The following is a 23860-nucleotide window of genomic DNA, read 5'->3' as shown; positions in this document are numbered from 1 at the left end:
AACAAAATGGCGCCATTTCCGGGGATTAGCGTTTAGATATTACAAGCATTGCAATAGTGTTTGTGTTTTGAGTGTTACTTATGTTACTAAAATTAAAAATTATTCCCTATCTTGGTTCACTTGTTTGGTTAGTGTTTCAGCTTTTGTTTATGCGAGGAAGTGTACCTGCAGACCAAGTCCTCTTTAGTCCCGAGATTGAAAGGATAGCACGTAGACTAAATAGCAAAACAAGAAGAAGGAGGAAATTAGTCAAATAAAAGAGGTTAAGACAAGAAGCCACTACTTTGTCAACTTCTCAAGTTATTGAAGAAGAGATGGAAGGTGATCCACCACCACCAGCACCCCAAATAGGTTCATGTGCAAATAGTCCGAGGAGAGCGGCTCAATTTGCAAGAAATGATAACAACGTAAGAAATTCAGAGATGAAGACTGACATTCTTCAGCTATTGTATGCTAGTCCTTTTTCAGGTCTTGATCATGAAGACCCGTATACTCACTTGACAAAGTTCTATGAGATTGCTAGTGCGGTCGTAGCTCTCGAACGGGAGGAAGAGCAGGTTTTCAAGAGGTTGTTTCCTCAATCGTTGATAGGAAAAGCTAAGGATTAGTGTCTTGACCAACCCACCCAAACTATGACAAACTAGAATGAGTTGGAAGAGAAGTTTCTTGACAGATTTTTTCCTCAATCAAGGTTGTTGGAAGCCAAAACAGCTATCTCAGTGTTCTCTCAAGGTGTCAATGAATCTCTCAATGAAGCATGGGAGAGGTATAAGTCAATGCTGAGGAAGTGTCCTAGTCATGGCTTTGATGAGCTTACTCAAATTCATATTTTTTGTAATGGCCTTCAACCACAACCCAAACTATTGTTAGATGCTACTGTTGGAGGTTCTTTGATGGCGAAGACAACAGAAGAAGCAATTCAAATAATTGAAAAAAATGGCAAAAAATGATCATAAAGTTCAACACAACTAGGGGACTCCATAAAGGAATCCTGGTGTTATTGACCTTGGTACCAATGATGTAATTCTTACTCAAAATAAACTACTCTCTCAGCAGGTGGAGGATCTTACCAAGCAAATAGAAAGGCTTCCCCAATAACTTAAAGAGTTACAAGAACTCCCCAACTAGAACAAACAAGTTGCTCTATGTGAACTTTGTAGTGGAGAGCACCCTACCAGATATTGTCCACCCATTAATGCAGAGGCAAATTACATGGGAAATCAGAACTAAGGAGGCTACCCACAGAGGCAAGCTCCTTACCAAAACCAAGGAGGGTATCAACAAAGGAAAAATGCACAACCATATGGCCAAGGGTGGAGATCGGAGAATTTCAATAGACAAAATCCTTATCAACAACCACCTCCTAAAGAGAAGCCTTCAAAGTTGGAGGAAATATTGAATCAATTTATGCAAGCTTCAATGGCGAACCAAAAGAGTAATGAAGCGGCGATTAAGAATCTAGAGACTCAAGTGGGACAATTACCCAAGTAATTGGCCGAAAAGAAAATGGACCAACATTTTCAGCAAACACTCAACCTAATTCAAAGGAGCACTACAATGCAATTGTAACAAGGAGTGAGAAAGTAGTTTAGAATGTAGTTGAAAAGGAGGAGGATAGGATAGAAAAATAGAATGAAGTAGAAAAAAATAAAAATGAGGAAGTTTTAGTTGAAAAGGAGAAAGTTGAAAAAGAAGAGCCAGAGAAAGAAAAAAATGAGGGGAAGAAGAAAAAAATTCAAGAAGGGAATAAGCCCATCGGTTTGTAACTTACCGTATCCACATGCTCCTAAGGAAGGACAACGAAAGGCTTTATATTCTATTCATGGACATATTCCGCCAATTGCAAATTAACATTCCTTTTTTTGAAGCTTTGGAGCAAATGCCGAAGTACGCAAAGTTCATGAAAGATATTCTTTCAAAGAAGAAAAAGAACAACGAGCCTGAAACTGTCATCCTTGATGCGAAGTGTAATGAAATTATTCAAAGTACCTTACCGAGAAAGGAAAGCGATCCAGGAAGAGTCATTTTGCCGGTTACCATTGGTGATATTCATGTTGGAAGAGGTTTAGTTGATTTGGGCTCTAGTATCAATCTTATTCCATTGTCCATGGTGAAGAGGTTAGATACTTTTTACTTAAAAGCAACAAGAATGACATTACAACTGGCTGATAAGTCCACAACTCGTCCTTATGGAGTTGCGGAAGATTTACTTGTGAAAGTGGACAAATTCTTGTTTCCCGTTGATTTTGTTGTTATCGACATGGAGGAAGATATTGATACACCCTTGATTCTTGGAAGGCCTTTCATGAAAACGGTAAGGATGATGATCGATATTGATGATGGCTTAATGAAGTTGAGATTCCAAGACGAAGAAGTTTGTTTTGATCTATTTGAAGCTATGAAACATCCAAATGATAAAGGCGATTGTTTTAGAATTCATGCTACTGAGGAAGCTATTATGAAAGTTGAATGACAAGTTCATTTGTTTATCCCTCTCAAGAAAACATTGACCGAAGCTCTTGAAGTTCTTAATGAAGACGAAGAAAAAGAGATTGAAGCATGTTTGCGAGATCTTGATGTATCCAAAGAGATAAATCATTTTGATGCAAAGATTGAAGAGTTGAAAGATGAGCCAAAGATTGATAATGAAAAGTTAGAATTGAAGATGTTACCATCCCACTTGAAATATGTGTTTCTTGAAGAAGGTGGAAAGAAACCGGTGATCATCAGTGGTTCATTGTTAAGAAAGGAAGAGGATAAGTTGATTCATGTGTTAAAAGCTAACAAGGAAGCAATAGGTTGGGTTCTCTAAGATTTAAAGGGGATTAGTCCAGCTTATTGTATGCATAAGATCATGATGGAGGAGGACTTCAAGTTGGTGGCTCAACCTCAACGCCGCTTGAATTCTACGATGAAAGAAGTTGTTAGAAAGGAAGTGATAAAACTATTAGAGGTCGAAATAATTTATCCTATCTCTGATAGTGCATGGGTGAGCCAAATTCAAGTGGTACCAAAGAAGGATGGAATGATCGTGATCACAAATGAGAAGAATGAGTTGATTCCGACAAGAACGGTGACAGGTTGGATGATGTGGATTTATTACCGAAAGCTTAATCAAGCCACTAGGAAAGATCATTTTCCTTTACCGTTCATGGATCAAATGTTAGAGAGATTGAAACGCCCGTTTTTACTTTAATTATTTATTATATTGTGTGTTGTGTGATTTATTGTTAATTATGTGATTAATTGGTTTTATGTTACTTTATTGGGAATTAGTAGAAATAACATGATTTAGTAAGATTAGTGTTATTGGGCCTAACTTAAAAATTAGAGTTGGTAAGTGGAAGGTGTTGTAACACCCCATATTTCAATTTATTAATTTACTTAGAATTTAAATTAATTACTGGATTTATTTGGCTTTTATTGAGTTATTGGAGAATTTTAGAAAAATAATGTTGTTGGGCTTGTGGTGTAGTTAGTAGAAGGGAGGTGCTATTTGGGTAGGTTTTTACTAACTAATGACTCTAATTTTATAAAACAAGAAAAGAAGGAAAAATTGAAAAATTGGAAATCAAAAGAGTCAGAGAAAAGAAGAAGAGTACGAGAAAGAGAGCCTTGAAGGAAGAAGGGGAAGAACCAAGAACACTTGCTAAGGTAAGGGGGGACTCTCCAATTATCATCTTTTATGATTTCATGAATGATAGGATTGATTGGGTAGATTAGTTCCCTCAATTTTACATGTTCTAGGTTTTGGGATTTTGGAGTTTAGGGTCAATTTTGTGTTTTGATGCAATAAAATGCGTATGAACGATTATGGCTGTTAGATGAATTTATGTTATGTTAGAAGTATGCTAAATTGCTGTAATTGGCTCTATTTTGGAGTGCAATTCGTATTGGAATGAAATTGCGATGAGTAGAGGGGCTGAGATTTGGTTAAAACTGATATTTTTGGTTCTCTGCACACTGTAACCGGGTAGCAGCCATGCTGTAACCGATTACCGCGTGGAAGAATGGGGAAAACAGGGCAATTTTGGCTACTGTAACAGATTACTCTCTATGTCACAACCAGCTACAGGCGAATTTCAATAATAACGAATAGTTTGACGTAAAGGCGTAACCGGGTAACGCCTATGCTATAACCGGTTACACCTGATGCTGTTTTGAGAGATATTTTCTAAAATTCATATCTTTTGAACCATGAGTCCGTTTTGAGCGCCATTTCGAGCATTGTGTCAATAATTAAAAATACTATATAGTTAAGTGATATTTTGGGGAAGTAGTCGATTTTATTCAAAAACTCTGATTAAATTATTTGGTGATGTTATACATTGTAGACATATGCAGTATTATGTAACAATGTGATTGATGTGACTATGATATGATTATATTGTGATGTGATGATTGTTGCGATTGATTATTGAATGGTGCTGTGACATATACATATTTTATTGGTGATGATAATGGTGAGTTATGACGAGACAATGTGATTCATCGGATCGGTGATGTTTTAAGTATGTTATATTTGTGCATTCATTCATAAATTATTTTGGTGGCTGAATCTAGGTGATGTGTTGGATCAGTGGAGAGCATAATTCCCATTGTGATGATTTTGTGTTAGCAGGGCGTATCCGAGTGATGTTTGGATCGGTCAGATGGGTTAATCCCATGTTTGGTAACACATGCATATTGTCAGTACATTGTATATGCATATTGCTATAACATGATTGGATGGTTTCCAGTGTTATATTTTGGTGATGTGTTGTTGTTAATGATGAATGCTTTTCTGAAAATCTGAATATATTACAATTGGGTGATTAATATACTTAGGAAATGTTATTTTTTTATGAGTTCATAACATTTGTTAATTGTGATGAGACTCACCCTTACTATTGATGTTTTTGAGATTGAAGAGTAGCTGCTTTTGCTTTGGTGAGGATAGCGTATAGGCTAGTCTATTATTCGTAGTGTCGGTGTCATGCTCTGATATGTAACACTGAGGAACGTTTACTTTAGAGTTGTTCAATAACTCTTAATTTTATTTTGATCGAATAACTTGTTAAGTTTTAGAGATGATGAACGATGGTTTAATGTTATTCAAATTATGAATCTTTTCCGCTGTGTTAACATGTTTTCGGTGAGTGTTATTGATTGAGTTCCTCATGTTGGCATGACATGTGTTTTAAAAATATGTTTTTGTAGAATTGTAGCATCCTTTTTCACATGTTACTCTGAATTAATTAATATATTCCATCGGGTTTAGAAGGGTGTTAAAGGTGTTAATTAGAGCCCATTAGTAATAGTAAGTTAGTAAGATTAACAAAACAATAGAATTTGGAAAATAGAAAATTAGAAGAGTCATTTGGTGAAAGAAGAGACAGAGAGAAGAGAAGAGGAAAGAAGCTAGGGCAAAACCCTATTAAAGCTAGAGTTTTCTTCTATCCAAACCAAGGTAAGGGTGGGATTCTTTCATGATAAGGGATTGTATGATGATATATTATGGGGAGGATTTGATTGTATGCGTAGTATCCATGTTTGGGGAAGAATTGCAATTGGGAATTGTTAGGATTTATGCTAGATTCCATGAATTTGTGTTCTAAACATGTTTTTGATATAGATTGTTGTTAATAGATGTCCAATGTTGGTTATAATTGTTGTTAATTGTAGACTGAAAGTGATTTTGAGGTGTGGGAGAGCTTCTTCATAGAACTGAGTTTGCTGTTATTTTCCTGCATTATCGCTAGTCCGCTAAGCGGGATCTGGTCCGCTAAGTGAAGTCTAGGAACCTTCTGCGTTGGAGTGCAAGCATAAGCAGATGGTTTGCTTCAACTGTGGTGAACAGGGGCACATTGGTAGTCAGTTTCAGAAACCAAAGAAGGAACAAGCTGGTGGAAAGGTGTTCGCCTTGTCGGGGACTCAGACCGCTAGTAAGGACGGACTCATCAGAGGTACATGTTTCATTAATAGCACTCTTTTAATTACTATTATTGATACTGGTGCTACTCATTGCTTTATCGCTGCTGATTGTGTTGAAAGATTGGGTCTTAAGTTGTCTTCTTTGAATGGAGAGATGGTCGTCAATACACCAGCTAAGGGATCAGTGACTACTTCTCTTGTGTGTTTAAGGTGTCCCTTGTCGATTTTCGACAGAGACTTTATTTTTGATTTTGTTTGCTTGTCGTTAAGAGGATTGGATGTGATCATAGGTATGAACTGGTTAGAGTATAACCATGTTCATATTAATTGTTATGATAAGTCGGTTAGATTCTCTATTCCTGAAGAGGAAGGTGTTAAGTGGTTATCTACTAGGCAGTTGCGCTTGTTAATGAAAGAAGAAGTTCAAGTGTTTGCGTTGATGGCATCATTGTCTATTGAGAATCAAGCTATAATTGATTAGTTGCAGGTGGTGCGAGAATTTCCTGAAGTTTTCCCTGATGAAATTCCTGATGTACCATAGAGAGAGAAGTTGAATTTTCTATTAATCTTGTACATGATACCAGGCCTGTGTCTATGGCACTATACATGATGTTTGCATCAGAATTGTTAGAATTGATGAAGCAACTGGAAGAGTTACTTGAGAAGAAGTTTGTCATACCAAGTGTGTCGCCGTGGGGAGCTCCAGTGTTGTTAGTAAAGAAGAAAGATGGAAGTATGAGACTTTGTATTAATTACATGTAGTTGAATAAGGTAACGATCAAGAACAAGTATCCGCTACCAAGAATAGATGACTTGATGGATAAATTGGTTGGTGCTCGTGTGTTAGCTGGTTATTACAGGAGGTTTATAGAAGGTTTTTCTAAGTTAGCACTTCCGTTGACTAAATTGACTTGTAAGGGTATGGCTTTTGTGTGGGACATTCAATGTGAAGAAAGTTTTACCGAGTTGAAGAAAAGATTGACGTCGGCTCTGATTTTGATATGGCCTAATTCGGAAGAATCTTTTATGGTATATTGTGATGCTTTTAAGATGGGTTTAGGAGGTGTGCTTATGCAGAATGATAAAGTTGTTGCTTATGCATCAAGACAGTTGAGAGTTCATGAGAAGATCTATCCTACGCATGATTTAGAGCTTGCTGCAGTTGTGTTTGTACTGAAGATTTGGAGGCATTATCTTTATGGTTCTAGATTTGAAGTATTTAGCGACCATAAGAGATTAAAGTACTTGTTTGATCAGAAGGAGCTGAATATGAGACAGTGAAGGTGGTTAGAATTGTTGAAAAACTATGATTTCAGTTTGAATTATCATCCAGGAAAAGCTATTGTGGCCGATGCTTTGAGCCGAAAGACATTGCTATGTCAGTAATGATTGTTAAGGAATTAGAATTGATTGAGCAGCTTAGAGATATGAGTTTGGTCTATGAGGTGACACAGAAGAGCGTCAGGTTGGGTATGCTAAATATTAATAATGATTTTCTGGATAGTATCAAGGAAGCTCAGAAGTTAGATTTGAAGGTGGTAGATTCAATGGTTGGGATTAACTAGTCTGAGAATAGCGATTTCAAGTTGGATGCGCAAGGTGTGTTGTGATTCCGTAATCAAATTTGTATTCCCGATGATGTGGATATGGAGAGAGCAATTCTTGAAGAAGGTCATAGAAGTAATTTAAGTATTCATCCAAGAGCTACTAAAATGTACCAGGATTTGAAGAATTTGTTTTGGTGGTCTGGAATGAAGCGTGATATAGCGCAGTTTGTGTATGCATGTTTAACTTGTAAGAAATCAAAATTTGAACATCAGAAGCCAGCAGGGTTGATGCAACCGTTAGAAGTTCCGGAATGGAAATGGGATAGAATTTCAATGGACTTTGTGACGGGTTTACCTAATACTTCAAGAGGACACGATTCGATTTGGGTGATTGTTGATAGGCTTACAAAGTCAGCTCATTTTATTCCTAATAACATCATTTATCTAGTATCGAAGTTGGTAGAGATTTATACCAATGTGATTGTTAAGCTGCATGGTGTTCCTTTATGTATTTTTTTTGGACAGGGATCCGAGGTTAACTTTTGATATTTTGAAGGGTTTACAAGGAGAATTGGGTTCTAAGTTGAGGTTGATTTCAGCGTATCATTCTCAAACAGATAGTCAAACAGAGAGGACTATTTAGCCATTAGAGGATTTGTTGTGAGCTTGTGTTCTTGAGCCGGGAGGTTCGTGGGATACTTATCTTCCCTTGATCGAGTTCACTTACAACAATAGTCACCATTCTAGTATTGGAATACCGCCTTTAGAAGCATTGTATGGTTGGAGGTGTAGGAATCCATTGTGTTGGCATGAATCTAGAGAGAGTGTAGTACCTGGACTATAAATTGTTCGAGAGACTACTGATAAAGTGAAGTTGATTCGAGAGAAGATGAAAACTTCTCAAATTAGAAAGAAAAGTTACCATGATAAGCGGAGGAAAGACTTGGAATTTCATGCAGGTGATAATGTGTTTTTGAGAATCACGCCGGTGACTGGTGTGGGGCGAGACAAATTGTGAAGTCCGCTTAGCGGGCCATTCCCGCTAAGCGAGTTCTGTTTACTTTTCAAATATTTTGGGTAGTCCGCTTAGCGAGCCTAGTTTGCTAAGCGGAGTTAATTTTTGGGGACTTGTGGTTTTAGGCACTTGGAAGATATTTTTGAGTGTTCTTATCCTTTCCATCACTCATACTTTTCATAACACACCTAGGGAAAGAGAAGAAGAGAAAAGAGAAAACAAAGTTCAAGAGAAAAAACTCAAGATTTTCCAAGCATCTTTCTTCATCTTCTTTGAGTTTTGATGCTAGTGAATCTTGTTATGTTCCTTGTTGTTGAAGCTTCCATGGCTATGGAGAGCTAAAACCCTTTTGTGTCAAGATTAGAGGTAGTTAGCTTGTAAAATATGTATTTCTTTTAATCTTTTGTGTATTAACTTGGTTGATGATTAATATATGGTGAATATCTTGTTATTCATGTTATATTTGTTGTTTTAAATCACTATTGAGAGATATATTTCAAACCTTGACCTTAAAGATATTCATCTATCAATAAACAAACTCTAGAGATAGATTTGTGAGTTGATAATCACTTGTATCAAGCTTTTAAGATTATCATGTTGATTGTTGGCATGAGAGATCATCTAATAGTTAATATAATAATATTCACGATATTGCTTTAGAGATAAACGGTATCGATTGGATACGTAGTTATATTAATCATTAATAAGTTCATACACATCATCAATCGAATATTTGTGAAGCAAGCTAACAAAAACTAATCTTGGCACATTTTTCTCAAATCATTTTTAAACCCTATTTTACTATCTTTGTTTACTTATCATGCACTCTACATTCCATTTCACCAAACTCGTACAAAATCTTAGCTCAAAACACATTTAATTGTAGAACGATGGTAATATCACATTAATCCCTGTGGAAACAATAAAGGAAATACTTACCCTTTTAACAAAATGGCGCCATTTCCGGGGATTAGCGTTTAGATATTACAAGCATTGCAATAGTGTTTGTGTTTTGAGTGTTACTTATGTTACTAAAATTAAAAATTATTCCCTATCTTGGTTCACTTGTTTGGTTAGTGTTTCAGCTTTTGTTTATGCGAGGAAGTGTACCTGCAGACCAAGTCCTCTTTAGTCCCGAGATTGAAAGGATAGCACGTAGACTAAATAGCAAAACAAGAAGAAGGAGGAAATTAGTCAAATAAAAGAGGTTAAGACAAGAAGCCACTACTTTGTCAACTTCTCAAGTTATTGAAGAAGAGATGGAAGGTGATCCACCACCACCAGCACCCCAAATAGGTTCATGTGCAAATAGTCCGAGGAGAGCGGCTCAATTTGCAAGAAATGATAACAACGTAAGAAATTCAGAGATGAAGACTGACATTCTTCAGCTATTGTATGCTAGTCCTTTTTCAGGTCTTGATCATGAAGACCCGTATACTCACTTGACAAAGTTCTATGAGATTGCTAGTGCGGTCGTAGCTCTCGAACGGGAGGAAGAGCAGGTTTTCAAGAGGTTGTTTCCTCAATCGTTGATAGGAAAAGCTAAGGATTAGTGTCTTGACCAACCCACCCAAACTATGACAAACTAGAATGAGTTGGAAGAGAAGTTTCTTGACAGATTTTTTCCTCAATCAAGGTTGTTGGAAGCCAAAACAGCTATCTCAGTGTTCTCTCAAGGTGTCAATGAATCTCTCAATGAAGCATGGGAGAGGTATAAGTCAATGCTGAGGAAGTGTCCTAGTCATGGCTTTGATGAGCTTACTCAAATTCATATTTTTTGTAATGGCCTTCAACCACAACCCAAACTATTGTTAGATGCTACTGTTGGAGGTTCTTTGATGGCGAAGACAACAGAAGAAGCAATTCAAATAATTGAAAAAAATGGCAAAAAATGATCATAAAGTTCAACACAACTAGGGGACTCCATAAAGGAATCCTGGTGTTATTGACCTTGGTACCAATGATGTAATTCTTACTCAAAATAAACTACTCTCTCAGCAGGTGGAGGATCTTACCAAGCAAATAGAAAGGCTTCCCCAATAACTTAAAGAGTTACAAGAACTCCCCAACTAGAACAAACAAGTTGCTCTATGTGAACTTTGTAGTGGAGAGCACCCTACCAGATATTGTCCACCCATTAATGCAGAGGCAAATTACATGGGAAATCAGAACTAAGGAGGCTACCCACAGAGGCAAGCTCCTTACCAAAACCAAGGAGGGTATCAACAAAGGAAAAATGCACAACCATATGGCCAAGGGTGGAGATCGGAGAATTTCAATAGACAAAATCCTTATCAACAACCACCTCCTAAAGAGAAGCCTTCAAAGTTGGAGGAAATATTGAATCAATTTATGCAAGCTTCAATGGCGAACCAAAAGAGTAATGAAGCGGCGATTAAGAATCTAGAGACTCAAGTGGGACAATTACCCAAGTAATTGGCCGAAAAGAAAATGGACCAACATTTTCAGCAAACACTCAACCTAATTCAAAGGAGAACTACAATGCAATTGTAACAAGGAGTGAGAAAGTAGTTTAGAATGTAGTTGAAAAGGAGGAGGATAGGATAGAAAAATAGAATGAAGTAGAAAAAAATAAAAATGAGGAAGTTTTAGTTGAAAAGGAGAAAGTTGAAAAAGAAGAGCCAGAGAAAGAAAAAAATGAGGGGAAGAAGAAAAAAATTCAAGAAGGGAATAAGCCCATCGGTTTGTAACTTACCGTATCCACATGCTCCTAAGGAAGGACAACGAAAGGCTTTATATTCTATTCATGGACATATTCCGCCAATTGCAAATTAACATTCCTTTTTTTGAAGCTTTGGAGCAAATGCCGAAGTACGCAAAGTTCATGAAAGATATTCTTTCAAAGAAGAAAAAGAACAACGAGCCTGAAACTGTCATCCTTGATGCGAAGTGTAATGAAATTATTCAAAGTACCTTACCGAGAAAGGAAAGCGATCCAGGAAGAGTCATTTTGCCGGTTACCATTGGTGATATTCATGTTGGAAGAGGTTTAGTTGATTTGGGCTCTAGTATCAATCTTATTCCATTGTCCATGGTGAAGAGGTTAGATACTTTTTACTTAAAAGCAACAAGAATGACATTACAACTGGCTGATAAGTCCACAACTCGTCCTTATGGAGTTGCGGAAGATTTACTTGTGAAAGTGGACAAATTCTTGTTTCCCGTTGATTTTGTTGTTATCGACATGGAGGAAGATATTGATACACCCTTGATTCTTGGAAGGCCTTTCATGAAAACGGTAAGGATGATGATCGATATTGATGATGGCTTAATGAAGTTGAGATTCCAAGACGAAGAAGTTTGTTTTGATCTATTTGAAGCTATGAAACATCCAAATGATAAAGGCGATTGTTTTAGAATTCATGCTACTGAGGAAGCTATTATGAAAGTTGAATGACAAGTTCATTTGTTTATCCCTCTCAAGAAAACATTGACCGAAGCTCTTGAAGTTCTTAATGAAGACGAAGAAAAAGAGATTGAAGCATGTTTGCGAGATCTTGATGTATCCAAAGAGATAAATCATTTTGATGCAAAGATTGAAGAGTTGAAAGATGAGCCAAAGATTGATAATGAAAAGTTAGAATTGAAGATGTTACCATCCCACTTGAAATATGTGTTTCTTGAAGAAGGTGGAAAGAAACCGGTGATCATCAGTGGTTCATTGTTAAGAAAGGAAGAGGATAAGTTGATTCATGTGTTAAAAGCTAACAAGGAAGCAATAGGTTGGGTTCTCTAAGATTTAAAGGGGATTAGTCCAGCTTATTGTATGCATAAGATCATGATGGAGGAGGACTTCAAGTTGGTGGCTCAACCTCAACGCCGCTTGAATTCTACGATGAAAGAAGTTGTTAGAAAGGAAGTGATAAAACTATTAGAGGTCGAAATAATTTATCCTATCTCTGATAGTGCATGGGTGAGCCAAATTCAAGTGGTACCAAAGAAGGATGGAATGATCGTGATCACAAATGAGAAGAATGAGTTGATTCCGACAAGAACGGTGACAGGTTGGATGATGTGGATTTATTACCGAAAGCTTAATCAAGCCACTAGGAAAGATCATTTTCCTTTACCGTTCATGGATCAAATGTTAGAGAGATTGAAACGCCCGTTTTTACTTTAATTCTTTATTATATTGTGTGTTGTGTGATTTATTGTTAATTATGTGATTAATTGGTTTTATGTTACTTTATTGGGAATTAGTAGAAATAACATGATTTAGTAAGATTAGTGTTATTGGGCCTAACTTAAAAATTAGAGTTGGTAAGTGGAAGGTGTTGTAACACCCCATATTTCAATTTATTAATTTACTTAGAATTTAAATTAATTACTGGATTTATTTGGCTTTTATTGAGTTATTGGAGAATTTTAGAAAAATAATGTTGTTGGGCTTGTGGTGTAGTTAGTAGAAGGGAGGTGCTATTTGGGTAGGTTTTTACTAACTAATGACTCTAATTTTATAAAACAAGAAAAGAAGGAAAAATTGAAAAATTGGAAATCAAAAGAGTCAGAGAAAAGAAGAAGAGTACGAGAAAGAGAGCCTTGAAGGAAGAAGGGGAAGAACCAAGAACACTTGCTAAGGTAAGGGGGGACTCTCCAATTATCATCTTTTATGATTTCATGAATGATAGGATTGATTGGGTAGATTAGTTCCCTCAATTTTACATGTTCTAGGTTTTGGGATTTTGGAGTTTAGGGTCAATTTTGTGTTTTGATGCAATAAAATGCGTATGAACGATTATGGCTGTTAGATGAATTTATGTTATGTTAGAAGTATGCTAAATTGCTGTAATTGGCTCTATTTTGGAGTGCAATTCGTATTGGAATGAAATTGCGATGAGTAGAGGGGCTGAGATTTGGTTAAAACTGATATTTTTGGTTCTCTGCACACTGTAACCGGGTAGCAGCCATGCTGTAACCGATTACCGCGTGGAAGAATGGGGAAAACAGGGCAATTTTGGCTACTGTAACAGATTACTCTCTATGTCACAACCAGCTACAGGCGAATTTCAATAATAACGAATAGTTTGACGTAAAGGCGTAACCGGGTAACGCCTATGCTATAACCGGTTACACCTGATGCTGTTTTGAGAGATATTTTCTAAAATTCATATCTTTTGAACCATGAGTCCGTTTTGAGCGCCATTTCGAGCATTGTGTCAATAATTAAAAATACTATATAGTTAAGTGATATTTTGGGGAAGTAGTCGATTTTATTCAAAAACTCTGATTAAATTATTTGGTGATGTTATACATTGTAGACATATGCAGTATTATGTAACAATGTGATTGATGTGACTATGATATGATTATATTGTGATGTGATGATTGTTGCGATTGATTATTGAATGGTGCTGTGACATATACATATTTTATTGGTGATGATAATGGTGAGTTATGACGAGACAATGTGATTCATCGGATCGGTGATGTTTTAAGTATGTTATATTTGTGCATTCATTCATAAATTATTTTGGTGGCTGAATCTAGGTGATGTGTTGGATCAGTGGAGAGCATAATTCCCATTGTGGTGATTTTGTGTTAGCAGGGCGTATCCGAGTGATGTTTGGATCGGTCAGATGGGTTAATCCCATGTTTGGTAACACATGCATATTGTCAGTACATTGTATATGCATATTGCTATAACATGATTGGATGGTTTCCAGTGTTATATTTTGGTGATGTGTTGTTGTTAATGATGAATGCTTTTCTGAAAATCTGAATATATTACAATTGGGTGATTAATATACTTAGGAAATGTTATTTTTTTATGAGTTCATAACATTTGTTAATTGTGATGAGACTCACCCTTACTATTGATGTTTTTGAGATTGAAGAGTAGCTGCTTTTGCTTTGGTGAGGATAGCGTATAGGCTAGTCTATTATTCATAGTGTCGGTGTCATGCTCTGATATGTAACACTGAGGAACGTTTACTTTAGAGTTGTTCAATAACTCTTAATTTTATTTTGATCGAATAACTTGTTAAGTTTTAGAGATGATGAACGATGGTTTAATGTTATTCAAATTATGAATCTTTTCCGCTGTGTTAACATGTTTTCGGTGAGTGTTATTGGTTGAGTTCCTCATGTTGGCATGACATGTGTTTTAAAAATATGTTTTTGTAGAATTGTAGCATCCTTTTTCACATGTTACTCTGAATTAATTAATATATTCCATCGGGTTTAGAAGGGTGTTAAAGGTGTTAATTAGAGCCCATTAGTAATAATAAGTTAGTAAGATTAACAAAACAATAGAATTTGGAAAATAGAAAATTAGAAGAGTCATTTGGTGAAAGAAGAGACAGAGAGAAGAGAAGAGGAAAGAAGCTAGGGCAAAACCCTATTAAAGCTAGAGTTTTCTTCTATCCAAACCAAGGTAAGGGTGGGATTCTTTCATGATAAGGGATTGTATGATGATATATTATGGGGAGGATTTGATTGTATGCGTAGTATCCATGTTTGGGGAAGAATTGCAATTTGAAATTGTTAGGATTTATGCTAGATTCCATGAATTTGTGTTCTAAACATGTTTTTGATATAGATTGTTGTTAATAGATGTCCATTGTTGGTTATAATTGTTGTTAATTGTAGACTGAAAGTGATTTTGAGGTGTGGGAGAGCTTCTTCATAGAACTGAGTTTGCTGTTATTTTCCTGCATTATCGCTAGTCCGCTAAGCGGGATCTGGTCCGCTAAGTGAAGTCTAGGAACCTTCTGCGTTGGAGTGCAAGCATAAGCAGATGGTTTGCTTCAACTGTGGTGAACAGGGGCACATTGGTAGTCAGTTTCAGAAACCAAAGAAGGAACAATCTGGTGGAAAGGTGTTCGCCTTGTCGGGGACTCAGACCGCTAGTAAGGACGGACTCATCAGAGGTACATGTTTCATTAATAGCACTCTTTTAATTACTATTATTGATACTGGTGCTACTCATTGCTTTATCGCTGCTGATTGTGTTGAAAGATTGGGTCTTAAGTTGTCTTCTTTGAATGGAGAGATGGTCGTCAATACACCAGCTAAGGGATCAGTGACTACTTCTCTTGTGTGTTTAAGGTGTCCCTTGTCGATTTTCGACAGAGACTTTATTTTTGATTTTGTTTGCTTGTCGTTAAGAGGATTGGATGTGATCATAGGTATGAACTGGTTAGAGTATAACCATGTTCATATTAATTGTTATGATAAGTCGGTTAGATTCTCTATTCCTGAAGAGGAAGGTGTTAAGTGGTTATCTACTAGGCAGTTGCGCTTGTTAATGAAAGAAGAAGTTCAAGTGTTTGCGTTGATGGCATCATTGTCTATTGAGAATCAAGCTATAATTGATTTGTTGCAGGTGGTGCGAGAATTTCCTGAAGTTTTCCCTGATGAAATTCCTGATGTACCATAGAGAGAGAAGTTGAATTTTCTATTAATCTTGTACATGATACCAGGCCTGTGTCTATGGCACTATACATGATGTTTGCATCAGAATTGTTAGAATTGATGAAGCAACTGGAAGAGTTACTTGAGAAGAAGTTTGTCATACCAAGTGTGTCGCCGTGGGGAGCTCCAGTGTTGTTAGTAAAGAAGAAAGATGGAAGTATGAGACTTTGTATTAATTACATGTAGTTGAATAAGGTAACGATCAAGAACAAGTATCCGCTACCAAGAATAGATGACTTGATGGATAAATTGGTTGGTGCTCGTGTGTTAGCTGGTTATTACAGGAGGTTTATAGAAGGTTTTTCTAAGTTAGCACTTCCGTTGACTAAATTGACTTGTAAGGGTATGGCTTTTGTGTGGGACATTCAATGTGAAGAAAGTTTTACCGAGTTGAAGAAAAGATTGACGTCGGCTCTGATTTTGATATGGCCTAATTCGGAAGAATCTTTTATGGTATATTGTGATGCTTTTAAGATGGGTTTAGGAGGTGTGCTTATGCAGAATGATAAAGTTGTTGCTTATGCATCAAGACAGTTGAGAGTTCATGAGAAGATCTATCCTACGCATGATTTAGAGCTTGCTGCAGTTGTGTTTGTACTGAAGATTTGGAGGCATTATCTTTATGGTTCTAGATTTGAAGTATTTAGCGACCATAAGAGATTAAAGTACTTGTTTGATCAGAAGGAGCTGAATATGAGACAGTGAAGGTGGTTAGAATTGTTGAAAAACTATGATTTCAGTTTGAATTATCATCCAGGAAAAGCTATTGTGGCCGATGCTTTGAGCCGAAAGACATTGCTATGTCAGTAATGATTGTTAAGGAATTAGAATTGATTGAGCAGCTTAGAGATATGAGTTTGGTCTATGAGGTGACACAGAAGAGCGTCAGGTTGGGTATGCTAAATATTAATAATGATTTTCTGGATAGTATCAAGGAAGCTCAGAAGTTAGATTTGAAGGTGGTAGATTCAATGGTTGGGATTAACTAGTCTGAGAATAGCGATTTCAAGTTGGATGCGCAAGGTGTGTTGTGATTCCGTAATCAAATTTGTATTCCCGATGATGTGGATATGGAGAGAGCAATTCTTGAAGAAGGTCATAGAAGTAATTTAAGTATTCATCCAAGAGCTACTAAAATGTACCAGGATTTGAAGAATTTGTTTTGGTGGTCTGGAATGAAGCGTGATATAGCGCAGTTTGTGTATGCATGTTTAACTTGTAAGAAATCAAAATTTGAACATCAGAAGCCAGCAGGGTTGATGCAACCGTTAGAAGTTCCGGAATGGAAATGGGATAGAATTTCAATGGACTTTGTGACGGGTTTACCTAATACTTCAAGAGGACACGATTCGATTTGGGTGATTGTTGATAGGCTTACAAAGTCAGCTCATTTTATTCCTAATAACATCATTTATCTAGTATCGAAGTTGGTAGAGATTTATACCAATGTGATTGTTAAGCTGCATGGTGTTCCTTTATGTATTTTTTTTGGACAGGGATCCGAGGTTAACTTTTGATATTTGGAAGGGTTTACAAGGAGAATTGGGTTCTAAGTTGAGGTTGATTTCAGTGTATCATTCTCAAACAGATAGTCAAACAGAGAGGACTATTTAGCCATTAGAGGATTTGTTGTGAGCTTGTGTTCTTGAGCCGGGAGGTTCGTGGGATACTTATCTTCCCTTGATCGAGTTCACTTACAACAATAGTTACCATTCTAGTATTGGAATACCGCCTTTAGAAGCATTGTATGGTTGGAGGTGTAGGAATCCATTGTGTTGGCATGAATCTAGAGAGAGTGTAGTACCTGGACTATAAATTGTTCGAGAGACTACTGATAAAGTGAAGTTGATTCGAGAGAAGATGAAAACTTCTCAAATTAGAAAGAAAAGTTACCATGATAAGCGGAGGAAAGACTTAGAATTTCAGGCAGGTGATAATGTGTTTTTGAGAATCACGCCGGTGACTGGTGTGGGGCGAGCGTTGAAGTCTAAGAAGCTCAATCATCGTTTTATTGGCCCGTATCAGATTTTGGACAAAGTTGGAAATGTAGCGTATAGAGTGGCGTTACCGCCGAATCTTTCCAATTTACATTATGTGTTTCATGTGTCGCAACTCCGGAAGTATATTTCTGATCCGTCTCATGTGATTCACATGGATGATGTGCAAGTACGGGATAATCTCACGGTGGAGACTATGCCGGTACGAATTGAGGATCATGAAACAAAGACGCTTAGAGGCAAGGAGATTGCCTTGGTGAAGGTAGTCTAGTCGGGAGCTGCCGGAGAGAGTATGACGTGGGAGTTGGAAGGCAAGATGCGGGAGTCTTATCCCGAGTTATTTGAATGAGGTAAATTTTTGAGGACGAAAATATCCTAAGTGGGGGAGAGTTGTAACGCATGTTTTTACTTTAATTATTTATTCCATTGTGTGTTGTGTGATTTATCGTTAATTATGTGATTAATTAGTTTTATGTTATTGTATTGGGAATTAGTAAAAATAACACGATTTAGTGAGATTAGTGTTATTGGGCCTAACTTAGAATTAGAGTTGGTAAGTGGGAGGTGTTAATTAGATACCATTAGTAATAATAAGTTAGTAAGATTAACAAAACAAGAGAATTTGGAAAATAGAAAACTAGAAGAGTCATTTGGTGATAGAATAGAAAGAGATAAGAGAAGAGGAAAGAAGCTAGAATTTTCTTCAATCCAAACCAAGGTAAGGGTGGGATTCTTTCATGATAAGGGATTGTATGATGATAGATTATGGTGGGGATTTGATTGTATGCCTAGTATCCATGTTTGGAGAAGAATTGCAATTGGAAATTGTTAGGGTTTATGCTAGATTCCATGAATTTGTATTCTAAACATGTTTTTGATATAGATTGTTGTTAATAGATGTCCAATGCTGGTTATAATTGTTGTTAATTGTTGACTGAAAGTGATTTTGAGGTGTCGGATAACTTTTTCGCATAACTGAGTTTGCTGTTATTTTTATGCATTATCGCTAGTCTGCTAAGCGGGATCTGGTCCGCTAAGCGAAGTCTGTGAACAAATTCTAAAATTCACGAGTCCGCTAAGCAGAGCTGCAAAGACGGTTCGCTACTGTTTTTATTTGTAGTTAGAGTGCTTATGGCCCGCTAAGCGAACTTTGCTGTAAAAAACCGTTATGAAACTTATACTTGTTGTATCTTTTGATCCGTAACTCCTTTTTAAGCACCGTTTGAACCTCCGTAAAGCTGAAATTAATTCCTAAATAATGAAATTGATTTGAAATTATTTTTGGATAATTTTCTTAATTCGTATTTTCTGATATTGTGATGTATTGCAAAGTGAAATGATGTTGTATGTTGATATGACATAGTGACATAATTGAGAAGTGATGAATTACTATAATAGTAATGATATTGTGATTGCCATTGAACTTTGGCATTGAGTTGATGATGTTTAGCCTATGTTGTGAAGTGTTGTGAATGTTGTATTTTTTGGATGTTGCATCATTGAGTCACATCCATTCCATAAATGACGATGTCCTGAAAATGGAAAAAGCGAAAATGGCCGTGAAATGGCAAAAGTGACGATGGCCCAAATGACAATAATGATGATGAGAGTTTTACTCCAAATGGTACCACATGCATATGCATAATGTTGAATCGCATAATGAGTTGCATTTTGAATTGTTGTAATTATGAAGTGAATATTAATATGTGTTGATGACATAATTGCAAATTGAATTTGTTGTTATGATTGCTTGATATCATGATTGCTGTGATGAAAGTGCTTTGAGTTCAAAAGTGTTGAATTGTGTATGATCTTATCTCTGCTATAAGTATTATCATACGTTCCTGTATACTATTTGATATCTCACCCCTTCTGTTTGAATGTTACCCTTTGTTGGTAACATGCAAGTAACGAAGATGAGTAGCCGTTACCGTTAGTAGTTCGAGTTGGTGTCTTTTGCTTTGATACGTAGCACTCGAGGGAATTGACGCTTGTTTCCTTTTATAATGTTTAAGTTTGAACTATGTGTTGCTTTATGAAGAAGATCATGTCTTGTTGTTTTCAAGTTAGATCAAGTTTATGAGTTTATGATTCCTCTACATTGTTTTAAAGTTGATTTGATTTTGAAGAATCATTTGGCTATGAGTTCTCCCAATTGATATATGCTATGTATCTGTTATAATGAGCTGAGATATGTGATTGTTTTAATGTCGTACTATGGCACCTCATGTTGTTTTGGAATTTTGCACTTTGATTCTATTATTAAACCATTGGGTAGATTTGGGGTGTTACAGAGATTGTTGGGTCAAGAGTTCTATTGTTTCTTAGATGGCTATTCAGGGTACAACCAAACTTCGGTCAATCCAGAAGATCAAGATAAAACGGCTTTCACTTGTCCCTTTCGAATTTTTGCTTATAGACATATGCCATTTGGTTTGGGCAATGCACTAGCCACTTTCCAAAGATGTATGCAAGCTATCTTCTCTGACCTCATTGAAAAGACAATGGAAGTTTTCATGGATAATTTCTCTCTTTTCGGAGCATCATTCGATCTTTGCTTGAAGAATTTGGATACCGTGTTGAAAAGATGCGTTGAAACCAACTTGGTACTTAGTTGGGAAAAATGTAATTTCATGGTTACCGAGGGTATTGTCCTTGGTCACAAAGTCTCTTCCCATGGCATAGAAGTTGATCGAGCAAAAGTAGAAGTCATTGAAAAGCTACCACCACCGTCAAATGTGAAAGGAATTCGAAGTTTCTTAGGTCATGCGGGATTTTATAGATGGTTTATCAAAGATTTCTCAAAGACCACAAAGCCATTAAGCAACTTGATCAATAAAGATAAGCCTTTTATTTTTTATGATCTATGTTTATTAGCTTTCAATGAATTGAAACATAAATTGACCACTGCACCCATAATCATAGCGCTTGATTGGAAACTTGATTTTGAACTAGTGTGTGAAGCTAGCGATTATGCAGTAGGTGCAGTGTTGGGTCAAAGAAAAGGAAGAAAATTTCATGCTATACATTACGCTAGTAAGGTTATTAACGAAGCATAAATCAATTATGCAACCACTGAAAAAGAACGGTTAGTTGTTGTGTATGCATTAGGAAAATTTAGGTCCTATTTAATTGGTTCAAAAGTTGTTGTGTATATTGACCATGCAGCTATAAAGTATCTTCTCACCAAGCTAGACTCAAAGCAAAGGCTCATTAGGTGGATCTTGTCGTTGCAAGAGTTCGACCTAGAGTTTCGAGATAAAAAAGGAGCGAAAAACTTGATGGCGGACCATTTACCAAGGTTGGTAAATAAATAAGTGACAAACAAAGAAGAAGATGTTTTGTGATATTTCCCTGATGAGAAGTTGTTTATAATGCAAGAGAGACCGTGGTTCGCGGATATGGCTAATCATAAGGCTACGGGATGGATACCAGAGGACTTGAGTAGAAATGCAAGAAAGAAGTTTCTTCATGATGCAAAATTCTTTGTGTGGGATGATCCTTATTTATTCAATATTGGTGTTGATAATGTGTTAAGGATGTGTGTGACGAAGGAAGAAGCAAAAAGTATTTTGTGGCACTGTCATAACTCACCTTATGGTGGGCATTATAGTGGACAAAGGACGACAGCAAAAATTATACAATCGGGATTCTTTTGGCCTACCTTGTTCAAAAATGCCTACTTGCATGCTCAAAGTTGTGACAATTGTCAAAGGAGTGGTGGAGTGAACAAAAGAAATGAGATGCCTTTACATAATATGTTGAAGTGGAGGTTTTTGATTATTGGGGTATAGACTATGTTGGCCTATTTCCACCATCTTTTGCTTGTGAATACATTTTGGTAGCGGTTGATTATGTTTCAAAATGGATAGAAGAAAGTGTGTGTGCGAAGGCGGATGGCAATACCGTGATCAAATTCTTGAAGAAGAACATCTTTACGCAGTTTGGTACACCGAGGGTCCTAATCAGTGATGGAGGTTCACATTTTTGTAACACTCCACCTGAGAAAGTCTTGGTGCATTATGGTGTGAAACACAAGGTTACAACGCCCTACCATCCATAAGCCAATGGACAAGCGGAGGTATCTAATAGTGAAATTAAGAGGATTTTGGAAAAAACAGTTTCATCTTCAAGAAAGGATTAGGCACAAAATTTAGACGAGGCTTTGTTAGCCTACCGGCCGCTTTCAAGGCACCGATTGGTCTCACTCCATTCCAAATGGTCTATGGGAAGAGTTGTCATTTACCCGTGGAGTTGGAACATAAGGAGTATGGGATTTGAAGTTGCTTAATTTTGATCCTAAGTTGAGCGGTGAGAAAAGAAAGTTACAATTACATGAAATGGAAGATTTGAGACTTCAAGCCTATGAATCCAACAAGATCTACAAGGAGAGGGTGAAGGGATACCATGACAAGAAGATAGTTGCGAAGGATTTCAAGGAAGGACAACTGGTGTTGTTATACAACTCGAGGTTGAAATTTTTTCCTGGAAAGTTAAAGTCTAAATGGTCGGGACCGTTTTGAATCAAGGAAGTGAAGAATTATGGAGCGGTTGTTCCCGAAAATCCGATGACAAATGAGAGTTGGACAGTAAATGGTCAAAGACTTAAGGTGTATCTTGGTGGTGAAGTTGACCGAAGTGCGGAGGCCGTTCTGTTCTTTGATCCGTAAAGCCGCCATGGACCATCGAGATGACCGACGTTAAACAAAGCGCTATTTGGGAGACACCTCAACATTGTAAGTATTTACTGTTTTCAAGTGTTATGGATGTTCGGGTTGTGTCGGAGAAATATCAGGGAACTGAGGTCACCTGCAGAATGTGAAAAACCCGGTTTTTATGTCTTCTCTTAGTTAGCCTTAGTCTGCTAAGCGGACCTGTGAAAAACCAGAAAAGAATAAAGGTGGGCCCAATGAACCAGAACCGGTCCAAAGGCCCGAAACCTTCTGTATGAATGGCTGAGAGGGTTTTTATCCTAGTCCACCTTTTCTCTCCTTCTTTTCCAAAATTTTCCATCTTCCTTCCATCTCTAACAAACCCTAACATCCATTTTCAGTGTTTGTGAAGCTTCTACTTTCATTTTTTGATTTCTCTGTTCATTTCTTTGTCACTTTCAAGGTTTGTTTTCACTTTTATATATATTTTCATTTTTAGGTTGTTAGATTTTAGATTTATGTGAATGTATGTGTATACTATGATTAGTTTGTAAATTAGAAGTGTGTTTTGTGAATGGGTTGTTGTAAATAGGAAATGTTTAAGTTCTGATAAGAAATCCATGGATTAGTTTACAATATCTTTATAGGGTTTCTGTCATTTTGAGTTTTTTTGTGATTAGGAAGTAATCATCATCATCATTCTCTTAATTGTTGTTGTTATGGTGTGTTAGTAAGGGTTTAGGAACCCTAAAATTTGAACTGGACAGAACTATGTGAGTTATACAGAATGTTTGAAAAATTTCACAGGTCCGCTAAGCGAGCCTTGTCCGCTAAGCAGAACCTGCTGTGTGCTGAAAAAAATTCCTATTTTGATTTTGAAATGCAAGCTTGTACCTTGTCTTAAACATGAAATAAGAGGTTCTTAATGCATATTTTAATGAGATATTGATGCTGTTTGGTGCCTTTTTGTTTCATTTTTTTGTAGATTTCATTGATCGGTCACCATTTCTATTAAGTTTATGTCTTTCATCAGGCACAAATTCATCATTTCGGTAACACATTTGGTTGTTGTTATTGCTTTTAAGTTAAGTTTATCATGTTTATTAATTTATGGTATTGCATTGCATTTTGTTTAAAGTTTATGTTAAAAGATTCTCTTTATGCCTTCGTTTGGTAGTGTTAATGTTTCAGGTTGCTGCATGTGATCAGAGGCAATAATAGTCAGACTTCGGGGACTCTGAAAGGCTGAGAGATGGAAGTTTTTTAAGAATCAGGAGATCAACACGACCCGTGTTCAAAAGC

At 36.7% G+C, this 23860-nt stretch overlaps 3 protein-coding genes and 2 non-coding genes across 5 annotated transcripts; 3 read left to right on the top strand and 2 right to left on the bottom strand.

The window, feature by feature from the left end:
* Positions 1-699: 699 nt before the first annotated feature.
* Positions 700-805, bottom strand: LOC131624224 (small nucleolar RNA R71). The gene has a single exon (XR_009290537.1). It is a non-coding gene; the product is annotated as a small nucleolar RNA R71 (small nucleolar RNA).
* A 1017-nt stretch (positions 806-1822) lies between these two features.
* Positions 1823-2812, top strand: LOC131624217 (uncharacterized). The gene is made up of 2 exons (XM_058895178.1): positions 1823-2374; positions 2501-2812. The coding sequence occupies exons 1-2, from the start codon at positions 1823-1825 to the stop codon at positions 2810-2812; spliced, it is 864 nt and encodes a 287-aa protein (XP_058751161.1).
* Positions 2813-2857: 45 nt separating this feature from the next.
* On the top strand, positions 2858-6394 carry LOC131624216 (uncharacterized). The gene is made up of 3 exons (XM_058895177.1): positions 2858-2989; positions 5615-5682; positions 6034-6394. Exons 1-3 carry the CDS (start codon positions 2858-2860, stop codon positions 6392-6394), a joined length of 561 nt encoding a protein of 186 aa, XP_058751160.1.
* A 3725-nt stretch (positions 6395-10119) lies between these two features.
* Positions 10120-10225, bottom strand: LOC131624223 (small nucleolar RNA R71). The gene has a single exon (XR_009290536.1). It is a non-coding gene; the product is annotated as a small nucleolar RNA R71 (small nucleolar RNA).
* Positions 10226-11242: 1017 nt separating this feature from the next.
* On the top strand, positions 11243-12232 carry LOC131624215 (uncharacterized). The gene is made up of 2 exons (XM_058895176.1): positions 11243-11794; positions 11921-12232. The coding sequence occupies exons 1-2, from the start codon at positions 11243-11245 to the stop codon at positions 12230-12232; spliced, it is 864 nt and encodes a 287-aa protein (XP_058751159.1).
* Positions 12233-23860: the final 11628 nt, after the last annotated feature.

Source organism: Vicia villosa, unplaced genomic scaffold, assembly GCF_029867415.1.
Source record: "Vicia villosa cultivar HV-30 ecotype Madison, WI unplaced genomic scaffold, Vvil1.0 ctg.000108F_1_1, whole genome shotgun sequence".
NCBI lineage: Eukaryota > Viridiplantae > Streptophyta > Magnoliopsida > Fabales > Fabaceae > Vicia > Vicia villosa.
This window is presented reverse-complemented; position numbering and strand designations above follow the sequence as displayed.